We start from the raw sequence: 19,357 nt of genomic DNA on the forward strand, positions 1-19,357 counted from the left end.
ATCAGAGAAGCACTTAATAAAAGTACCAAGAGTAAACCCTCCATATTAAATCTAGGGTTCTTGTCCATACACAAAGTATTTTTGCATCCTATGGTCTCAACAAAGTCCCTATAACAACTGGTAAGGAGGGACTTATTACCCCCATTTCACAGATGGTGAAACAGAGTGCATGGAAATCAAATGACTTGCGTGGTTGGTAAGTGGCTGGGTCAAGCTACAACCAGAGCCTTCTGCTTCTGAATCCAGCTGCTCCTCTTGCCTTCCTCCAACTAAGTATGAGCAGAAATTACCTGAAAATGCCCATAAGGGATAAGAGTATCCTAATTTGTATAAGAAGAAATAAGCTAACAATAGGCACTGTCATGACTGCATTACATGTATTACCTAATTCAGTCATCATGACAGCCTATGAAATATGTTCTATTATCCCCATTTACAGATGAGGAAATTGAGCCACATGGGAGGTAACTCATCCAAGACCCCCATTGCTCTTACGTAAGAGAACTGGGATTTGACTTCAGTTGATCTGGTTGTGGAGACTGTGTCTATTACCAATCTTTTCTGTCACTTCCTAGGGTCCCTATCTACAGGGACCAGTCCAGACTTTGAACTGTCTTCCTGCCCCACATCCTAGAGGTTTGTTTATGCACATTTGTGGGGCAAGTGTGAGCATATCCCTTATCCCTCGATGTATGTCTGCCTGCCATCTCAGTATACCAGGATGACTGGAATCCTGCCTTGTCCCAGAGCCCATTCCCCCCAATCATGAAGAAGGTGACAGAAGATCCCCCATCTCTACCCAGGTGCCTCTCTCTGTAGACTTGCTCTAAATGACAAAGCAGGACAATGGATCAAATACACCAAAATGTTACCAGTAGACCTTTAGGGTAGTGAGGTTATGAATGAGTCCTCTTTTCCCTCCTTTTTTATATTTTCAATATCTTACAAAGTGTCTACAATGAGTAAATGATTCAGAAAAACTTTTTATTTATTTATTTATTTGTCAGAGAGAGAGGGAGAGAGAGTGAGCACAGGCAGGCAGAGAGGCAGGCAGAGAGAGAAGCAGGCTCCCTGCCGAGCAAGGAGCCCGATGTGGGACTTGATCCCAGGACGCTGGGATCATGACCTGAGCCGAAGGCAGCTGCTTAACCAACTGAGCCACCCAGGCGTCCCAGAAAAACAATTTTTTAATTAAAAAACAAAAATAAGCCTCAGTCACATCACCAAACATGAATCTAAGGTCTTGACCAAGAGGAAGTTGGACAACACTGATCCCTCTATGGAGCTGACGTCAGTTACACTCACCCTCCATGCTCTTTCACGGAGTGGCTTATCTCAGTGTCAAGGTGCTACCCTCCCAATCCAAGCCCTTCCTTGCATATTCACAGGTTAAAGGGTCTTCCATGGTCCTCCTTTTCAAGCTATCACCCAAAGACCCATGAATTGGAGCTTTTCACTGAATTAAGAATTTCTTTCCCATAAAAAGGACACAGATGACAGAAACATAAACAGAGCTCCCAATTTGCATATTTATTAGGTCTAAATCATCCCCCTAATGCATTGATTTCAATGCTTGCTCAGTGTAGTATAAGTTTTAATTCCTACGCTAGCAATGCCGTAGTTAGTGGTTGTATATGACAATATGCCTTAGGTTTCTGCAGTATCTGGCAACTGTGGCTTGCTCCAGATCTACCTGGGCTATCCCACTGTACCAGCTTCTCTGTCCGCCACTGACTGTTTCATAAAGACAAAGAAACAAACACCTACCTACATCCTCATGGTCTCTCTGCACTGTTCACCAAACAAAACCACTACTACGCTGGCCTCCTCTCCAGATTTCCTTGAATTGTTAACCCTATGATCATTGGATCTCACTGAGGCTCCAGCGGGATTTGGGATTCCAGACCCAAACTACTGTATAACCCTGTGGCAGCTTCGTGTAAGAGAGGCCAGTGGAGCAAAGGTATATCCATGTTTGGAAGCTTTTGCCAAGTTTGACTATAAAGCTCAAGTTTAAATTTAAGTCATTGATGCATACCACACTCTGCTGGTTTTGTCTTAGAGATTTATCGAACCCACTGAAATGACCAGTTGCAGAATGAGAAGTTTGTGGACAGAAGTAAAGCACAGGAAAGTACCTTGCACAAAGCCTGACAAATAACGGACATAATAAATGCTGGTTGAGTAGAATAGTTCCAGCTGTAAAGCATGGAAGAGGGGTTTCTGGTGGGGAAAAAAAAAAAAAAAGCTATAAGAGATTTTCAACATCCATCACAGGTATGGGACAGGCAAAGAGGTTCTTCCTGCCCAAAGTCCCTCTAATTTCAGGTTCTTTCTCCCACCCAAAATGTAAATTTCCGGGAACAAATTACACTAAGCCTATACGTGTCAACATTAGTGAGTCTTCACTGCCTGTGCCATGCCCCTTCCCCACCTTTCCTAGCCCCTACCCGCCAACTCCCCTGCCAAAAGCAAACGGAGGAAAAGAATACAAGAGTGCGAGCTTCCTAAATGTGGGAATCAGGATGTTCTCAAGAAGGCAAAGATTCGGGTTTGCCTGATGGGTGGCTTGATCCAGACACCTTGAGGAGTCCAGGAGAAGGGGTCTCCAGGGTACAGGGTGGGCGACACTCACACCAGGACTCTCCTGTCATCTTCAGAGATCACCTAAAGATCCCTCAAGATTAGGTGTCCTCTGAAACGAGTGGTCACAGAGGCTGTGCCTTGAACCCGATTGTATCTGCCCTGACACTAAACACATCCCAGGCCATCCTCTCCCTGCCTCTCTAATGGGACCCTCACTGCCACCCCCACATGACACACACACAGGGGAGCCACTTTGTTCACCTGCACACTTCATCTGTGGGCCCCTCTTTGCCTAAAAAGAAGAAAGGGAGAAGGAGAAGAGGGAAAAGGAGGAGGAGGTGGAGGAGGAGGAGAAGGAGAGGAAGGAGGAGGAGGAGAAGACAGAAACAAAAATGGAGAGCAGAGAGTGGTTTCACTTCCTTGAAAGATTGGAGTGCTGCCAGTCTGAACCCCATGAATTATTCCTGCGGAGCAAGACGTCTGAAAAAAACACCAGAGCATCCTACGTGACAGCAAATCAGGGCTGATGGATTTAGAGGCTAATTTCATTCTAGTAACCAGCATCCTTTCTGACTTCATTGACAGTACCTGAGCTTTCCACTTAGCAGCATCCTATTCTTAGGATGGGCTGATCTCAGCTGATTGTTCTACACATTTTTTATGCCTGGTCTTATGGAACAAAAGAGCCTAGAGCGGGGCCCTTGAGTGGCCTCTATCCACCGACAAACCCTCTTCTTGCCTTTGGTGGGCCAAAATAAGAGACACATTTCAAGCAGATGTCTACTTAATGGTCTGGAAAAGAGTTTCGGTGTTTTTAAAAATAAGAGAGAAAGAAAGAGAGAACTAAAAGAACAGAACTCACTTCCACAAAACCTCAAAAACTTTTCTTTGATCAAGATATCTTCCCTTGTTGCCTTCCTGCCATATAGCATAAACCCATTTCATTCTTTCCATCATGTTAATAGCTTCCTGTCCTCTTGTCTTTGGTGTTTGCACAAGACTCTGGGGGGAATTAAATACAAGTAGTATGGAAGAGAAGAAATATGGATACATTATTTATAATTTACTGTCGCCTGAAATTTCATTCAAGGTCTACTTGTCTTTCAGAGACATGAATATAAATGAGGAAACAAATATTCCCTGTAGAGCAACAGAGACTTGGTGAAATGATCTTCTGAGAGGCAGGTTTCATTGTCTCTTTTAATACTATAAGAAGCAAACAAGACGCTCACTAAAGCTTGTCCTCAGAGACAGTGAACACTATAAAATAGGTTGTCTTGACCTTGAGGTTAAGCGAAGACAATCATTTGTGGAGGTGCCCAGAGATGAGTAATGAGAAGTTTTCTTTATTGCCTTTGCTCCAGTCCTATCCCACATCTAGGCTGAGCTGCTCTCTGGAGCTTTTCACAAAAACTCTGGGAGTCTACTCTAACACAAGCTACAGTTTTTGAAGCTGTAAAAGTTAGCAAAGATTGGCAAATCCTGGGTCCTGGGACGATAGATGTGGATCATGCAAATCCACGTAATTATCACTTGGGAAGCCCAGTAACCACTGTCCACCGCTTTCTATTCTTACATACGCCACACTTCCGCCTCGACCAAAGTAGGGAAACAGAGGGCTTCTCTCTGCTCCACTACTTAGAAACAGCTGGACTGCTGGCTTCATGGAAACAAGCAACGCCCCGCCCCCAAAGAAGAAGTCCACCTTCTCCTTCCCTTGATATCTGATTGGGTGGAAGGAAGCAGGGCACTAAGCACTGCATCTGAACAAATCATTCTGTAAGTCCAATGGGGATAGATGGGTGGGTCTTAGAGGAGCCATCTGAATCAATCATACCGTTCGGTTTATCTCCCATCACCAGTGTCAATCTCCAGCAAGATCTCTCTCTGTACCTGTACATTTATTTCCTCCTAGCCTCATCTCTTCTGCCTTCTACATGCAACCATTCTGAGGTGTTGAATCAGGGCCCTCTTGTTCCTATGTGTCTTTGAAAAATGTGTTCTTGGAAGAGTTTTGAGTAGAAATATTTTAAAGGTATGTAAATGGTATTGGGCTAGATAACTCATCCCTTGTTCCCCTGTTTCTACTCAGTGCTAGTTTCAAGAGCCACCCATGTCGTATGTGCATCTAGTCTTTTGCTTCCAATTGTTACAAAATACTGCATGCTGTTCACCCATCACTTTAACCTCCCAAGATGGACATCAGACAGTCCCCAACCTCCCACACTACAAATGGTGTTGCCGAGAGTACCTTGTATGTGTCCACTTGTGGGTCAGTGAGGCAATACCTTTAGGATATACACCCGGAAGAGGAATGACTGGGTCATGGGTATGTGTTTCCACTGTTTAATAGAGTATTGCTCTTTGAGATGGCTATTCTAGTCTACAACCCCTACAACAGGGCAGGAAAGCACCTGTTTCCTAATGACATGACATGACCCAACTTTGTAACTTCTGACAGTCTAATAGGCATAATTGATATTTCATTTTCTAGATGAATTTCTTTAAATAATAACAAGTTTGAGTTTATACATCTCATCTACGCTTGTTTGCCTTTCAGGTTGCCTTTTGCTGTAAATTGTCTGTTCACATCGTCTATCTTTCTATCAGACTTCCTGTTCTAAATAAGTAATAGCTATCATTATTGGAGCTTTTGAAGTCTTTATGGCTTTCCCTGCCTGTGGGACACAAAGATACTCTTCTATACATACCTTTATTAGCTTTCTAGATTTTTCTTATATTTAGTCTATTTTCAATATTATAGTATTAAGTTAGGATGCAGTTTTCTTTGTCTTTATATGTGAGCCAATTTCCTCAACATCATTTACTAAATAATCCATCTATTCTCCATTAATTTGTGGTGTTTTACTGTTTATTAAGCTCCCATATGTACATGAATGTATCTCCAAACTCTGAACTCATATTGTAGTCCATGGTCTATTTATCTGTTCTTTTGCCAACACTACATTGTGTTTTCATATCTGTTACTTAATATATTAACATTAATCTCTCCATAACTGATAAAACAAAGAATTGTTTTACCTCACTTTTCTTTTTTGAATTCGACATATCTCTTTGGTGACCTTTGTTTTTCATAGAACAAGTTTATCATGTTCCCCAAAAGAAATCTCAACTTGAATTTAGACTGGAATTGCAATAAATGTATAAAGTAATTTGGGGACAACTGACATCTTTAGAATACTAAGTCATCCCTTCTAAAAATGTATCTCTTCTTTTATTCAAATCATCTTTGTGTTCTTTCATAGGACTCTAAGTATTTCTCTATAATGTTATGCTCTTGGCTCATTTCTAAACATTTTATAATTTCTTATTGCTTGATGACTGGTATCGAACTTTAAAAATTATTTTCTAGTTGGTTATTGCTGATATGGGAAAATGCTATGGATTTTTGTATATTTTTGTATATTGATCCTATACCCAGCAATCCTGCTGAGCTCTTTTATTAACACAAATTATCTATTATTTTTAGGTAAATATTTTATATCATTTACAAATAATGATGGTTTTTATCTATGTATTTCTAATCCTTGTGCCTCTGATTTATTTAATTTTCTTTCCCTGTCACTTTAGCTGGGACCTCAAGAACTATGTTCAGCTGAACAGTGGTACTAGGTAACTTTGACTCATTCTCATTCTTAAAAGGAATGCTTAGTGGCAGCTTCATGTTGCATACTTTTTGCTAAGTCCTCATTTTTAGACCTCCTTTTGATGGGGAAAAGAAACAGCTATTTAAGCTTTTATAAAATAAAATAAATATGTAATTGGCTAATCTTAAATAAACCAGGATAATATTCGCTTAGATTTGAAGTTTAAAACATTTAAGTCACAAAAAAATAAAATAAAATAAAATAAATAAAAAATAAAACATTTAAGTCACAGAATTTTTTCCTATTTGAAGCTAAGAGTTTTTATGATAAACTTTGTTGCTAAACATTATCCAATGGCTTTTTTCTGCATTGGTTGAGTTAATTATATAATGTTTATCCTTTATCTTAATAACGAGATGAAGTACATTGATAGATTTCGTTTTATATACATTTCTTTACATTCCTAGGAGAAACTTCACTGAATGTGATTTTTTTTTAATGCATGGCTGGGTTTGATTAGCTAAAATTTCTTTTAGCCTATTTACATCTACAATCATAAGTGACATTGACCTATACATGTTTTCTTATGTATATACCTCCTTGCTGAGTTTTTTGAAATTCGCGTTTCACTAGCTTCATCTAAAAGAAAAATCTGGGCAGTGTTCATGATTTTTTGTACGCTTTCTGGAATAACTTTCAGCAGAACTCATCACTAAAACGACCTGGGGATATTTTGTTGTTGTTTTGGTTGTTTCTCTTTGTTTTAGGAACGTGAGATGTTTGACTGGTACTTCTACCAAGGTCTTGGCCAAGGTCTTGATTTCTAGCCAAGGTCTTGGTTTCTTCTTGCACCAGTTGTGACTCTTTCTAACCTTCTAGGAATTTATTTTGCCTGAGTCTTAAATTTTAATAGGATAAAATTCTTCAAGAGATTTTAATCTTTACTCTATCTGCAGCTCTTTTTCCTTTTTCATTTTATTCTTGTCAGCTTCTCTCTTTATTTCCTAATCAGTCTTATTAATACTAATCTTTTCAAAGAACCAGCTTTTGGACTCAAGATCCATGTTCATGTTTCTTTGTCCCTACTGATTTCTTAAATAGATGAGTAGGTCTCCCTACAGCAATCCAGGTACTTGAGCATGTTCTCAAACCCCTCTGGGCTCCCCTCACCCCCTCACTCACCTTCCCCCCCAGAAACCCAGCTAAGATTTGGGCTGTGGTTTGCTATAAATTGGCTTTCTTTTTTTCCTCTTCTTTTATGGTAGTCTTTTATTTAAGGCAAAAATAAGACATTTTACTCAAGTATTTAATCACTCTGACTTTTTAGAACTTTAGCATTTGTTACTCTTCTGAATTGTGTTCTTACTCTAGATTTTCCACAAAGGATTTTGTAAGGCAAATCCTCATGAAATCTCATATGCCTAGAGCATTCTTTAATCATACCCTCACATTTGAACTGTAGTGTGATCAGAGGTATAAAATGCCAGGTTCAAATACTTGTTTCCTTTGTATTTTAAAGATTCAGTTGTCTTTTTATATCCAATGTTTTCACTGAGAATTCTGATGTCAGTCTGATCTGTGTTCCCCCTGGAGGTGGGCAACTCTTTCTAGAAGCTTTCAGAATGTTTTCTTTCTTTTTTACAGTCTTCCACTTCACTATATGTTTCGGGGTTTGTTTTTCTTTTTATCTTCAGTCTGACACTCTGAAAGCCCTATAAATCAGAGGTGTTTTATCTTTAATTCTGAGACATTTAATTCTTTAAACATTTCTTTGTTTTTATTTCCCCTTTCAGCACTTCTTTAGCTAGATGTTGGAATGTATATTCTCTCCTCCAAATCTCTTAACTTTGTCTTTATGTTTTCTTTTCTTTATCTTGACTTTTAGTCTTTTCAGAAAGTTCCTCAGTCTGATCATCCAGTTCACTTATTTGTGTTCAGCTGAATCTGAATCCCCCATTCATCCCATCCGTTGTGTTCTTACCTTCAACTATTACATTGTTCATGTCTAATAAGTCTACTAACTATTCATAATTTTTGTTCTTTTTTTATATTGTCAATATCCTTCCTTACTTCCTTAAAAAAGTGACATATCGGGCTTAATTTAATCTTGGATCCTCTATTCTAATAATTCTGCATCAGGTGATGAATGTCACGGTGCTTGTGGTCTTTCTTTCTTGTTAGTCTTACTCTCTAATGATGGATACTCTGGCCTGTGGGCTCATGTGCCTTTGGAGTTATCAATTGCTATGTCTAATGTGGGTATATTAAAGAAGAACAAAGTACATGTGAAAAGGTAGATAATGATTAGTCCATGACAATATGGGGGAGAAGCAAAAACAGGTCTTCAAAACTCTTTTCTAACCTACTCTCTCTTTCTCTTTTTCTCTTTTTGTACTGTTTTTGTCAGTTTTTTGTATCAGGAAAGACTGGCCTTATTGAATAGGTTGGAAATATTCCCTCCACTTCCATTTTCTGGAAGAGATTGTGTAAAATTGGTGATATTCCTTTTTAAAGTGTTTGCTAGAATTAATAATGAAGCCATCCAGGCCTGAAGGTTCTTTTTCTAAGGGTCCTAACTACAGATCCAATTTCTTTAATAGATATGATATTATTCAGGTTAACCATTCATCTTGGGTGACTTTTGGTAGATGGTGATTGTCAAGGAAATGGCCCAGTTCATCTAAGTTTTTAAATTTATTTACACATAATTGTTTATACTATTCAGGAGGACAGGGATATGTGATCACTTTATTGGATAGGGGCAGTAAATTTCACCAAACATCAAACTGTCTGCCATAGGTTGTAGGATAGCACTGTGAATGTTATAGAAGGACCTTATATGTCACTATACACAGGATTCCATCTGGCCAGTTTTTAATTGCATTGTCCCAAATGTTTTCAGAAAATCTAATTTTAATTTCTCTTTTTATATTCATAGGGGTGGATATAGATCACATAGTATGGTGCATTTCATAAATATTTATTGAGCATCTACCATGAGTCAAACACTGTTCTAAGTTCTGAGGATAAAATGCTGAATAAGATGAGCCAGATGCCCTCCCTCCTGAAACTTATATTCAAAGGGATGAGGCAATTGGGAATAGACAAAGGAAGGAAATAGGGTAAATTCAAATAGTGATAATATTATTAAAAAAAATAAACACTAATGGAAAAGGGATAGATACAAAGAGCTAACTTCTAGGACAATTTGTATGGGAGGAAGCATTTTCTGATTGTCACTTCCTTCCACTACCATAGACTCTGGCCTCAACTAGGATGATCAGGAAAGGCCTCCTTTTGAGCTGAGACATTTGAGCCAGGACTTGAATGATCAGAGTGACTCACACAAGAGGAGCATTCCAGACATAGTAGGAGTAATTACCATACCCCAAAGGAGGAATAAGTTTGACATGTTCAGCAGACTAGAAATGAGCCAGCCAGGGTGGGAAATACAAGGCATTGCCAGAGCATATACGGCTTTGTAGGCCAAGGTAAGGCTTTCTGATTTTCCTCTAATTGCAAGAAGTCATTGCAATTGGAGCCATTGCATTGAAGAAGCCATTGGAGGGTTTTTGGCAAGGGAGAGATAGGATGAGATAGGATCACATCTACAGTATATAAAAAAAAAAAATCACTCTTCCAAAAAATGGATAGTGAATATAATTAGGGTCAGAATGGCAGGAAAAGACAAGGCAGGAGGTATTACCGTGACCGAGCCCTCTCCCTGCCATGTCGAATCAAGAGCCACAGGGAGGGGCCAGGCTGACAGCTGCCAGTCTGATCAACTAATGTGTCTTAGAACTGGGTCTCCTGATATAAATGAACCCAAGAAATAAGGCAAATTATGTCAGAACATTTCTCTATCACGGTATATTCATCTGATCTTTGAAAGGAAGATTCAGAAGTTTATTGCGTTTACCCATGGTAGGCAGAAGGTAGGTGGTCTACAGAACTTGAGAACCTTCCTCAGAAATGCTTCAAAAAAACCATCCAAATTGTCTATTGTTCAGCTGATTCTCCATTCCTATTACATCCTTAAAAGTTTTTGTCACCTCTCCACCCAGACTCTCTCTTGAATGGGTCTTACCTCCAATCTTACTCCCATCGAATTCATTCTCCACCCCACAGGAAGAATAATCTTTCTAAAAACTTGAGTTTAAAGTCCATCAGTGACCTCTTCATTCTGTAGCCTGCCTGAGAAGGTTTAACTCCTTAAATGGAATGATCCCGTCCCTGCTTACCTTCCTGAGGCTCTCCTTTATCCACCCAACCCAGCTTCTGGCTAACTCTGCAGTTTCCCAAAATAGGCCATGCTTTTTGTGCTGACTTGGGACACCCTTCCCCCACCAGTCTGTAGCTAACTTCTACAGATTACTTCTAACTTCCTAAAATAAGAAGTGCTTTCTGATTAGCGCTTGCTAATCCTGTCCCATCCCAAACTCTGCCGCTCCCCCTACCCTCATCAGCACCAAATTTCACCACATGCCCACCTCCACATTTTTAATAGTTCCCTCTGTTTATCTCTTTACCAGAGCACTTAGAACTTGGGGTTATAATTGTCTGTTTCTCCCACCAGAGTGAGCAATCTGAAAGGTGGGACTGTATCCTTTCATTTTTTATATTATCTCTTAGCCCAGTATTCAGAACCCAACAGATGCCCCCCCATATGTTTGTTGAATAAATACATAAAAGAATAAACAGGTAAATGAATTAGAAGATGCTATTAAAGAGGCTAAAGTGAGGTTTTCACAGCCCATGTGCGGTGAACAAGTAACTTTGCCCTGTCCATGACCTCAAACTGCCATCCACAAACCTGCAAGCAGAAACCCACTTCTGGGAATAACAGCCTAAGCGCTGGTGACCAGAGGCAGTCACCTGTACTTCTGTGGAATAGCACACTTTGCTGTGTAGTTACACAGAGATGTGCACAGGCTGTCCTCAGAGGGAAATCCTGGCATCATGGCTTTGGTCCTGATGCTAAGGCCAGAAGAGAGGGCAGGAAGCAGATGCTCTCCAAAGCCATCAACTCTGGCCATTTTAAAGACTACATCCAAGAACACAAAACAAGTAAGAAACAGGGCAGGGACCGAAAAGTCTCTCCCTTCACTCCCAGCTGGCTGAGGGTAATCTGATTGTGCTGTGTGTCACGTAGCTTGCTTCACTCCACACTCAGCCTTCAGATGCCCAACACAAACCAATTTCTGAGCAATTCTTCCAGTGAGTGCCTCAGTCCTGTTGATCCCACAATTACATCTAGACACACTTAACCACGAGACACTTCAGTGTACTGATCACTAGGCATTGCTTTCCTCTTAACCTGGCAATCACCACAGCTTGTGTTTAAACAACAACAACAACAACAAAAACAACAACAACAAAGCCTCTTTGTCAGGCCAGGCCCCAGTTACTGTACAAAAGGAAACAAAAGCCTTCCAGTTTTGCTCTTGGTCCTAAAATTTCTGCCTTCAGAAAAATTATTGAAATGATCTATGTTGGGGTGAAAGGTGAGTTTCTGATGATATTAGATGGTATAACATCCAGAGAGCTAGGGATGCCTAAAATCTGTCCCGACAATGTCCTATGAATATATGAAATCACAGTATACGCACAAGGAGCCCAGCAGAGTAAGAATCAGTACATTCTTTATTATTAGCTAAGCCAAGGTCTAAGAACTCTCAAAGAAGAATTTAATAGGAGAACTGGAACACAAGGTTTAAACTCAAGAATAAACAGAATCTCTTATTCCCTCACTTTACCGTGCCACCCTGTCTAAATCGTGGGACCAGCCTGCTCAAGACATGCCTACTGGAGGCACATGGGTGGCTCAGTCAGTTAAGTGTCTGACTCTTGATTTCAGCTCAGGTCATGATCTCAGGGTTATGAGATGGAGCACCATGTTGGGCTTTTTTCTCCAGGTGAGGCTGCTTGAGGTGTTCTCCCTTTCCCCATGTTCCCTCATGGTCTCTCTCTCTCTCTCTCTCTCTTTTTCTCATAAATAAATAAATCTTTAAAAGAAAAATAAAAGACATACCTACTGAGAAAGACAGGAAAGGAAAGGGAGAGAAGGAAATAAGGGAGGGCAGGAGAGACAGACAGACCGAGACATTCTGTCTAGAGTCACTAGAGCATAGGACCTAAGCAGAGAAAGCAGACCACCAGGCCCCTCAGGGACATAGTCTAGCTTACCAATTCCACCTCTTGGCCTCTCTGAGAAGAGGAAAATGTACCAGAGAAAGAGTGGGGTTCAAATCTAGCTGCTCTTCAGATTCATCTGGGGAGATCTGGTAAGACACTGATCCCCTGCTATCCCTCAACATTCTGAGTTCATCTGCCACAGAATTCGGGAATCTGAATTTTAATAAAGTCCCCATTTGGGAATTAGTGAGTCTCTGCCTCTTCTCATCTGATGAAAAGGAATAATGATCTGATCGAGGACTTGTAGTGGGAGGCAAAACTCTGGTAATACTGAGGGCCGGAGAGGGGTTGAAAAGAGTGGTTCTGTGGTACATGTGTCTTCTCCAAGTGCCCAGGAGGTAAAAATCCCAGTTGTTGCTCCCGATATTCTACGCAGGCAAAATGTTTATTGATTGACTTTCCAATAATGCCACAGATTAAATCAAATCTAGAAACAACCAGGTGGCCTCCCAACTTGTCAAAGGTAAGACAAGTGTACCCAGCAACCATGCACCAGACCTGAACACATCTGGTGAGCTCCTCCACCAACCAGCCCAGTGTGGGGGCCCAGAAAGATGAAAACACAGCCCTTCCTCTCCCAGGGTATAGTCTGGGAGCTTCATCTCTCCAAACTTTTGACACCACTTAAATCCACTTTTTTCTTAAGTTGATTTTATTCCCATTTTCTGACTTAAAAAAACATGAATTCCTTTTTTTATATGACATTCTTTCAGGTATCTAAAAAGGTCTCCAGGGCAGGCCATCTCAATTACTATATTTGTTTTTCATAGGTTTACCTTTAAGACAACTAAATGTGTTTGAACCTTTTGAAAGTATCAATAACTTAAATATTAAATAATCATCAAGTTGAAGAAAATCATAAAACATCATTTACTTACCTATTCTAAAGTTTGATTTGGTTTTATAGGTGTATTTGATTTTTTGTTTTGCTTATTGTTTGTTTTTAAAGATTTTATTTATTTATTTGCCAGAGTGAGAGAAAGAGGCAGGCAGAGGGATAAGCAGGATCCCTACTGAGCAAGGAACCCAATGTGGGACTTGATCCCAGGACCCCGAGATCATGACCTGAGCTAAAGTCAGAAGCTTAACTGACTGAGCCACCCAGGCATCCCTTATAGGTATATTTGTTATAATTTGAGGTTTGGGGGAAGATGTTCTGTTGGGAATATCCTGGATACTGGGGGGAAAAATTGTGAGTTCTGGCCCCTTTAAGGAGTTAAATCAATTAAGAAAAAAAATGGACTATTTAAGAATGAGCTAAAGCACAACAAAATTTTGTGCTGATCTCATAAAATGAGAAAGTCAGCCAATGAAAGAAGAGTGGAGAAAGGAACGCAGACAGGCAGGTTGCTGCAGAGACCAGGTGAAGAAAAAGGCTTGGGAGCCAGGACATCATCATGGTGCTCCCAATGTAACAGGGAGAGGGAAGGAGTTCACTTCCACCTGTCCCCTGACACATAACTGTGACCACTAGGAATATGTGGGTTTAAGAATTCTGCCAGGCTCTAGGACGTGCTGCAGATGAAAGTTTAGAGCTTTCCTGCAGCTACTTCAGAAAACCAGTTTGGAGGATAAAGATGTGTAATTTGAACATAGAACTTTTTGAGGTAACTTTAACCTTTGGGATGCTTGTAATATAAATACAGACATCAATTAATTCCCTGCTGTATGGATAGATATAACTCCTGTAAACTGTATACATGTTATTCCTTGTTGAGCCAAGTGCGGGAGCACTTGACTTGGGGTCTCAAAACTTGAGTTCAACTGACCTGTGGAAGCTGTGCGATCTTGCTGAGTGCGGTTTCCTTTTATGCAAAATAATGATCTGTCTGATCTATAACAATCTGCCTTTCTCTTAAAGTTTCTTGCAAGAATTAAATAGAAATAAAACACACCTTCTCTAGTACAAGTTCTATAGAAATGTATTGTTACTCCCTGCTGCAACTGTGTCTGAAGTAGGCAATGCCCTTGTTCTAAACTACCTTATGTGGGAGCAAACTTTGACCATCGTGTGGCAGCAAACTGGACAGTCCCTGTGCTAGGATTTCACAGATCTACTAAACCCTGAAGACCTCTTCCTAAAACAGGATGCTTCGAAGATGATCTGTTGACCAGGGTGTTCAAGGAGGTCCACTTGCTCGGACCTCCCTCTCCCACAGCTGACTCCAAGCTGCCCTCCAGCGCACCTGTAGTGTGCTAGTATCGCCACTAGGGGCCACTGTAGTGACTAACACGTGAGGTCCCTACCAGCCTCCTTCTAACAGCTATAGTTCAAGGGTGCAAAACAGAATCAGCCTCATTTCATTGACCCTGAACATCACTGCATGCACAGATCACCCAAACCACTTCTCCTTACATGGCAAGCTCTCCCTTTTACTTGCTCTTTCTACTCCTGCGGTCCAGAAATCAGCTCCAGTGGGATCTCTGCTTCTTGGCTTGCTTGCTAAGCATTAAAATTTGCCCCGAAGCTAAGCTCTTCAAGATACATGATTTGAGTTTCTCTTTTAGCTAATTAGATATTGTTCTACAAATTGGGCTGTTCTCTCTGAAAGATGATCAGCAATTTATTTCCCCTGCCCTTTCCTTAAACTTAAACTGAACTGTAAAACATGACCATTTGATTGTTTAGTACAATCAGGAGATTATTTTGGACAAGGAATAGAGATCCATCTTCTTGCTAACTCCAAGCTTGTGTAGGCATTCCTTCATGCTGTTGTGAGGATGGTGGAAGGTTTTGCTTAATACCTGTCATCCCTTTGAAAAGTGGGCCCTACTGGGGTGCCTGGGTGCGTCAGTTAGGCATCCAACTCTTGATTTTGGTTCAGATCATGATCTTGGGGTCATGATATGGAGCCCCATATTGGGTTCTGCACTCAGCATGGAGTCTGCTTGAGATTCTTTCTCCCTCTCCCTATGCCCTCTCCCCTGCTCCTGTGCACACTCTCTCCCTCTCCAAAATAAATAAAATCTTAAAAAAAAAAAAAAAAGGAAGAAAAAGAAAGTTGGGCCCTACAGGGATCTGTTGTGGCCCATGCATCTGTAATCATCACCTGAGTAACCCCACTAGCTACATTAACAAATTTTCACCCTTCATGGGGCGGGGTAAGGGATTTTTTTTATTAGCCTTGTTTTACTGATAAGAAGACTGATACCCAGGGAAGTCAGGCCATATGCCTAAAACCAAACAAATAGGTAAGGGAAGGAACCAGACTGTGAACCCAGATCTTTGGTCCTCAGATGTCCCCAAACTGTATATTGTTCGAGTAATCCAACATCAGTTAGAGGGGGGAACGCAGGATGATGTGGGGTCCCCACACAAGGCTTGAGATCCAGTAAAGATTTCTTACAGCTCTTGATGAAGTACCACAAGGCCATTTACAGCCTTGTCCAATCCAAGATGTCATTACACATTGTAGGAGAAAGGATCCTTTCTGGAAACTGCCTCTTTTCCTATGCAGGGGGCCGGGTGTTTCCTCATCCTCAAGACTGTGCCCAGCATTTGATGAATGGAGATACCCTGAGTGGGGTTTACACCATCTTCCTCAATGGAGAGCTAAGCCGGAAGTTACAGGTGTACTGTGACATGACCACCGATGGGGGTGGCTGGATTGTAAGTATCTGGGACTGTTCTCCACACTCACAAACATCCTCAGGGTCTGGTCCATCTGGCTTGGCATCTGTGGATCCAAATTTCACCATCTTCTGGCCAGTCTTCATCCATCCTTCACCTGTCCATGGTGGGGTTCGTCCTTACCTCTGGCCCCTTGCTTAGCAAGGCATTCATAGGTTTGGCCAAGCACTGGAATGATTAAGCATATCGAGGCAGCAGTGGCCTGGCCCAGTGAAGGGGCCCCAGGAATACTGTTCCTTCTGTGACAGTAGTTAAGGCAGGAGGGTGCCAGGGAGAGGGACGAATGGCTCTGATAGGCCCAGGAGTCTTGCCTACTGAAGGCTGATGCTGTAGTCAAGGAGCAGAGAGAGAGGGTCCTCTGCAGGAGGAGGTGAGCCTCGATGGGGAGCTCTATGAGATGACTGCATATGGGGGAACCGAAGAGCACGGAGAGCCATCTCTAGTTACCAAGCCTACCCCTGTCACCATCTTCCCTGGCCTCCCTGGCTCTTCCCCAGAGCTGCCACAGCCTTCCAGTGCACCAGCAGAAAGGAAAATAAGAGCCTTCCTCCACAGCTAACAGGACAGCACCAAGAGAAGAGAAAGAACAGTGTCCTAAATGACCCCAGCTAGTGGTGCAGCCCGCTGTGCGTACAGGAGGGTTTCCCTCAGCCTGACCCTAAAGGAGCCCAGCATTCGCTCCGTCCCTGCATGCACACACAGCCCCCCGGCCCTCCCGCGGTTCCCCTCTAGCACTATGAACACACAGCACTGGATTTTTCTTGGTGCAAAATGGATAGGTTTTTAATGGAGTTAAATGGTGGCTGTGTTCGTAAGCTACTCTGGGGAGGCATTCTCTTTTATGTTTCTGACATATTTGTGCCTCCTTCTTAAAGCATAATTGGAAATTGAAACTGAGGCTGATGCATTGGAGGTTAAATGAAATTAGCACTTAAACAGCTTGGAAAAATGAATGATATGCAGTTGCTGTGCCTGCAATAGGATGGTGACAGCTACTAGCTGATGTGGGCCGGTCCTGTTCTTTTGGTGAGAAATGCTTTCTACTGCCCTTGGTGCTGCAAAAAGATTCATTTGAGAGCCAAGCCTATTTCCCCTTGCCTAGTTGGGGGCTTGAGATGGATTCTGAGTCCTTTCTGCATTGCAGGGGTGCAAATTAGTGTCAAAGGCACACCCTGGCCTATTCTTCAGGGACCTCTGCACTTCCGGAGGAGAGCTCTGAGCATCTCTTACTACGAAAACAGCCATGTGGATACCGAGCTCTGTACAGCAATGTTCCTGATCTGAGCATCTTTGTCCTGGCGGCTGGAAAACTCAGTTACAGCGATTTTACTCGTGGGGTTTATTTTCTTTAGCATCACGTTGTTTCCTCTCCTGTCTCCCCCACAGGTGTTCCAGAGACGGCAGAACGGCCAAACTGATTTTTTCCGCAAGTGGGCTGAGTACCGTGTAGGCTTCGGGAACCTAGAGGATGAGTTTTGGCTGGGTAATCCTCCTTCACGCTTTCCCTGGGAACCCTGCTCCGGGTCTTTGTCCACCCCCTTCCTTTCTGTGTCCATCTGGGATGATCCGAAACGCCGTGTCCGCTGAGAAGTTGACAGCTCGTGAATTGCTTTCAGTACCTCTTGCTCTGTTTGGCTCCGCTATTGATCTGTTTTTATCTTATTGTGGTGTTTTCCTCTTTGCTCTGTCTCTTCCCATCCTCATTAATAGTCTCTTATGCTGATGGGTCTTGACATGAGGCAACTACAGAGGAAGTGAGCTGCCTGGTGGGGGAGGGGGTGCAGGACACAGCCAGCTGGCCGGTCACCTCTCAGATGCTGGGCACCCGCCAGGCAGCCTGCAGGTCGGGAGAGAGAGGAGGCAGTCACCTTGCCCCAGCTCCCCGGAGGAATCTTATTGCCTGACTTGGCAAGGGAAGAGAAAAATGAAAACCACCTTTGGGGTGTCCTGCCATCTCCCAGAGGTCTGACACAGGCAGGAGGTGCAGATTGAGAACGGAGCTGGTGTGAGAAGGTGAATATCCAGGTGGTGGCGGGAGTGCCAACCCCGGAAAGCAGTAAATGGATTACCTGTGTCTCTGCCTGGGTTAGATTTTCATAGTGAAACATACAGGGAGGCAGGGGGAAGGGCGCATGACTGACTTCCCTATCTGTGGTCTCCTCCCTCTATCCCCGTCCCTACGGCATCGGGGCCTCACTGTCTTTCTCCTGGACACTCACACGACAGCTCCCTACCCGACCTCCCTGCCTCCGGGACTACTCCACTGTCCACACGGCGGTCTTCCTCATGCCCGAAAGCTGAGCTGTGGTTAACCCCATTTGTAAACCCTTTCAGTGACGCCTCATTGCCACCAGGAAAGCCAAACCCCTTCGCTGAGGTACAAGACCCTTCCTAATCTATTCTGGAGCCTGCTCCCCACCACTAAGTCCCCCACACCTCCCGCCTACACTCCCCCACACATGCCAGCACCCAGCTCCAAACATTCAGAATCATTAATGCTTCCTCTGCAAGGAATGCTCTCCCAGCCCACCATCCCCCTACCCTGTATATCTTGTTGCCTGTCTGTGTATGTTCAGAGACCCAGCTACACTCCTCGTCCTCCACAGAACCTGTGCTGCCCAGTTTTCTCACCCTCTGCCTATGGGAGAATTGGCCACTCCCTCTTTAGTGGAGCCCAAAGCACAGTGTCCATTTTTCTTTCTGTCCCTCTTGACTGTACCATGGAAACTTCTTTCAGGACTAGGACCACATCTTGGCCATCTTTTAGTCCCCTTGCCTGTTATGGTGCCTGCGATGGTAGGTGCTTAATGCGTAGGTACCGATAGGTCCATCAATGATAAGAATTTATCGAGTACCCATGAGAGGCTCAGAACTGTGTTGGCTGACATAGGTAATGAAACTATAAGATAAGAACATTGAGAGAAAAGTCAAGTGCAGAGGAAGTATTTTTACCTTCTAGGAGTTGGCACACAGTTTGGGGGACAAGTACAATGCATGTAGATCAGGTCCCTGGCACACAGGGCTCGCATTCCCCAGCCTTCAGCCGCTGTGCACTGATTCCACGATTTTTCCCTTATCTGTGAAGTAGCTGATCTATCCTGCACTTACATTTTCTCTATATTGCTTGCTTTATTTAATTAAATCAACTGTTTTGTGAAAGAAACTTCATAGCATTTCCCAAAATGGAAAGCTAGTTATCATGTGCCGAAACAAAAAGGAGCCTTAAAAATTCATACAAGGAAAACAAAACAATATTAATATTATTAAATGACAGCTAACTACGGGGGCCCCAAGCCTGATGTTGCTGCCGGTGGTACAAATGAAGGTTAGCAAGCTT

The 19,357-nt window shown here is 42.5% G+C and overlaps 1 protein-coding gene across 2 annotated transcripts in view; it reads left to right on the top strand.

Annotated features, from left to right (window-relative positions):
- TNR (tenascin R) overlaps positions 1 to 19,357 on the top strand; it is a 190,019-nt gene that overhangs the window by 162,035 nt on the left and 8,627 nt on the right. For both annotated transcript variants that reach the window (XM_044267360.1, XM_044267359.1), the window contains exons 18-19: positions 15,848 to 15,999; positions 17,407 to 17,503. In XM_044267360.1, coding sequence (XP_044123295.1) covers positions 15,848 to 15,999; positions 17,407 to 17,503 — 249 coding nt within the window. The remainder of the gene's footprint in view (positions 1 to 15,847; positions 16,000 to 17,406; positions 17,504 to 19,357) is intronic.

Source organism: Neovison vison, chromosome 10 (genome assembly GCF_020171115.1).
Source record: "Neovison vison isolate M4711 chromosome 10, ASM_NN_V1, whole genome shotgun sequence".
Taxonomy (NCBI): Eukaryota; Metazoa; Chordata; class Mammalia; order Carnivora; family Mustelidae; genus Neogale; species Neogale vison.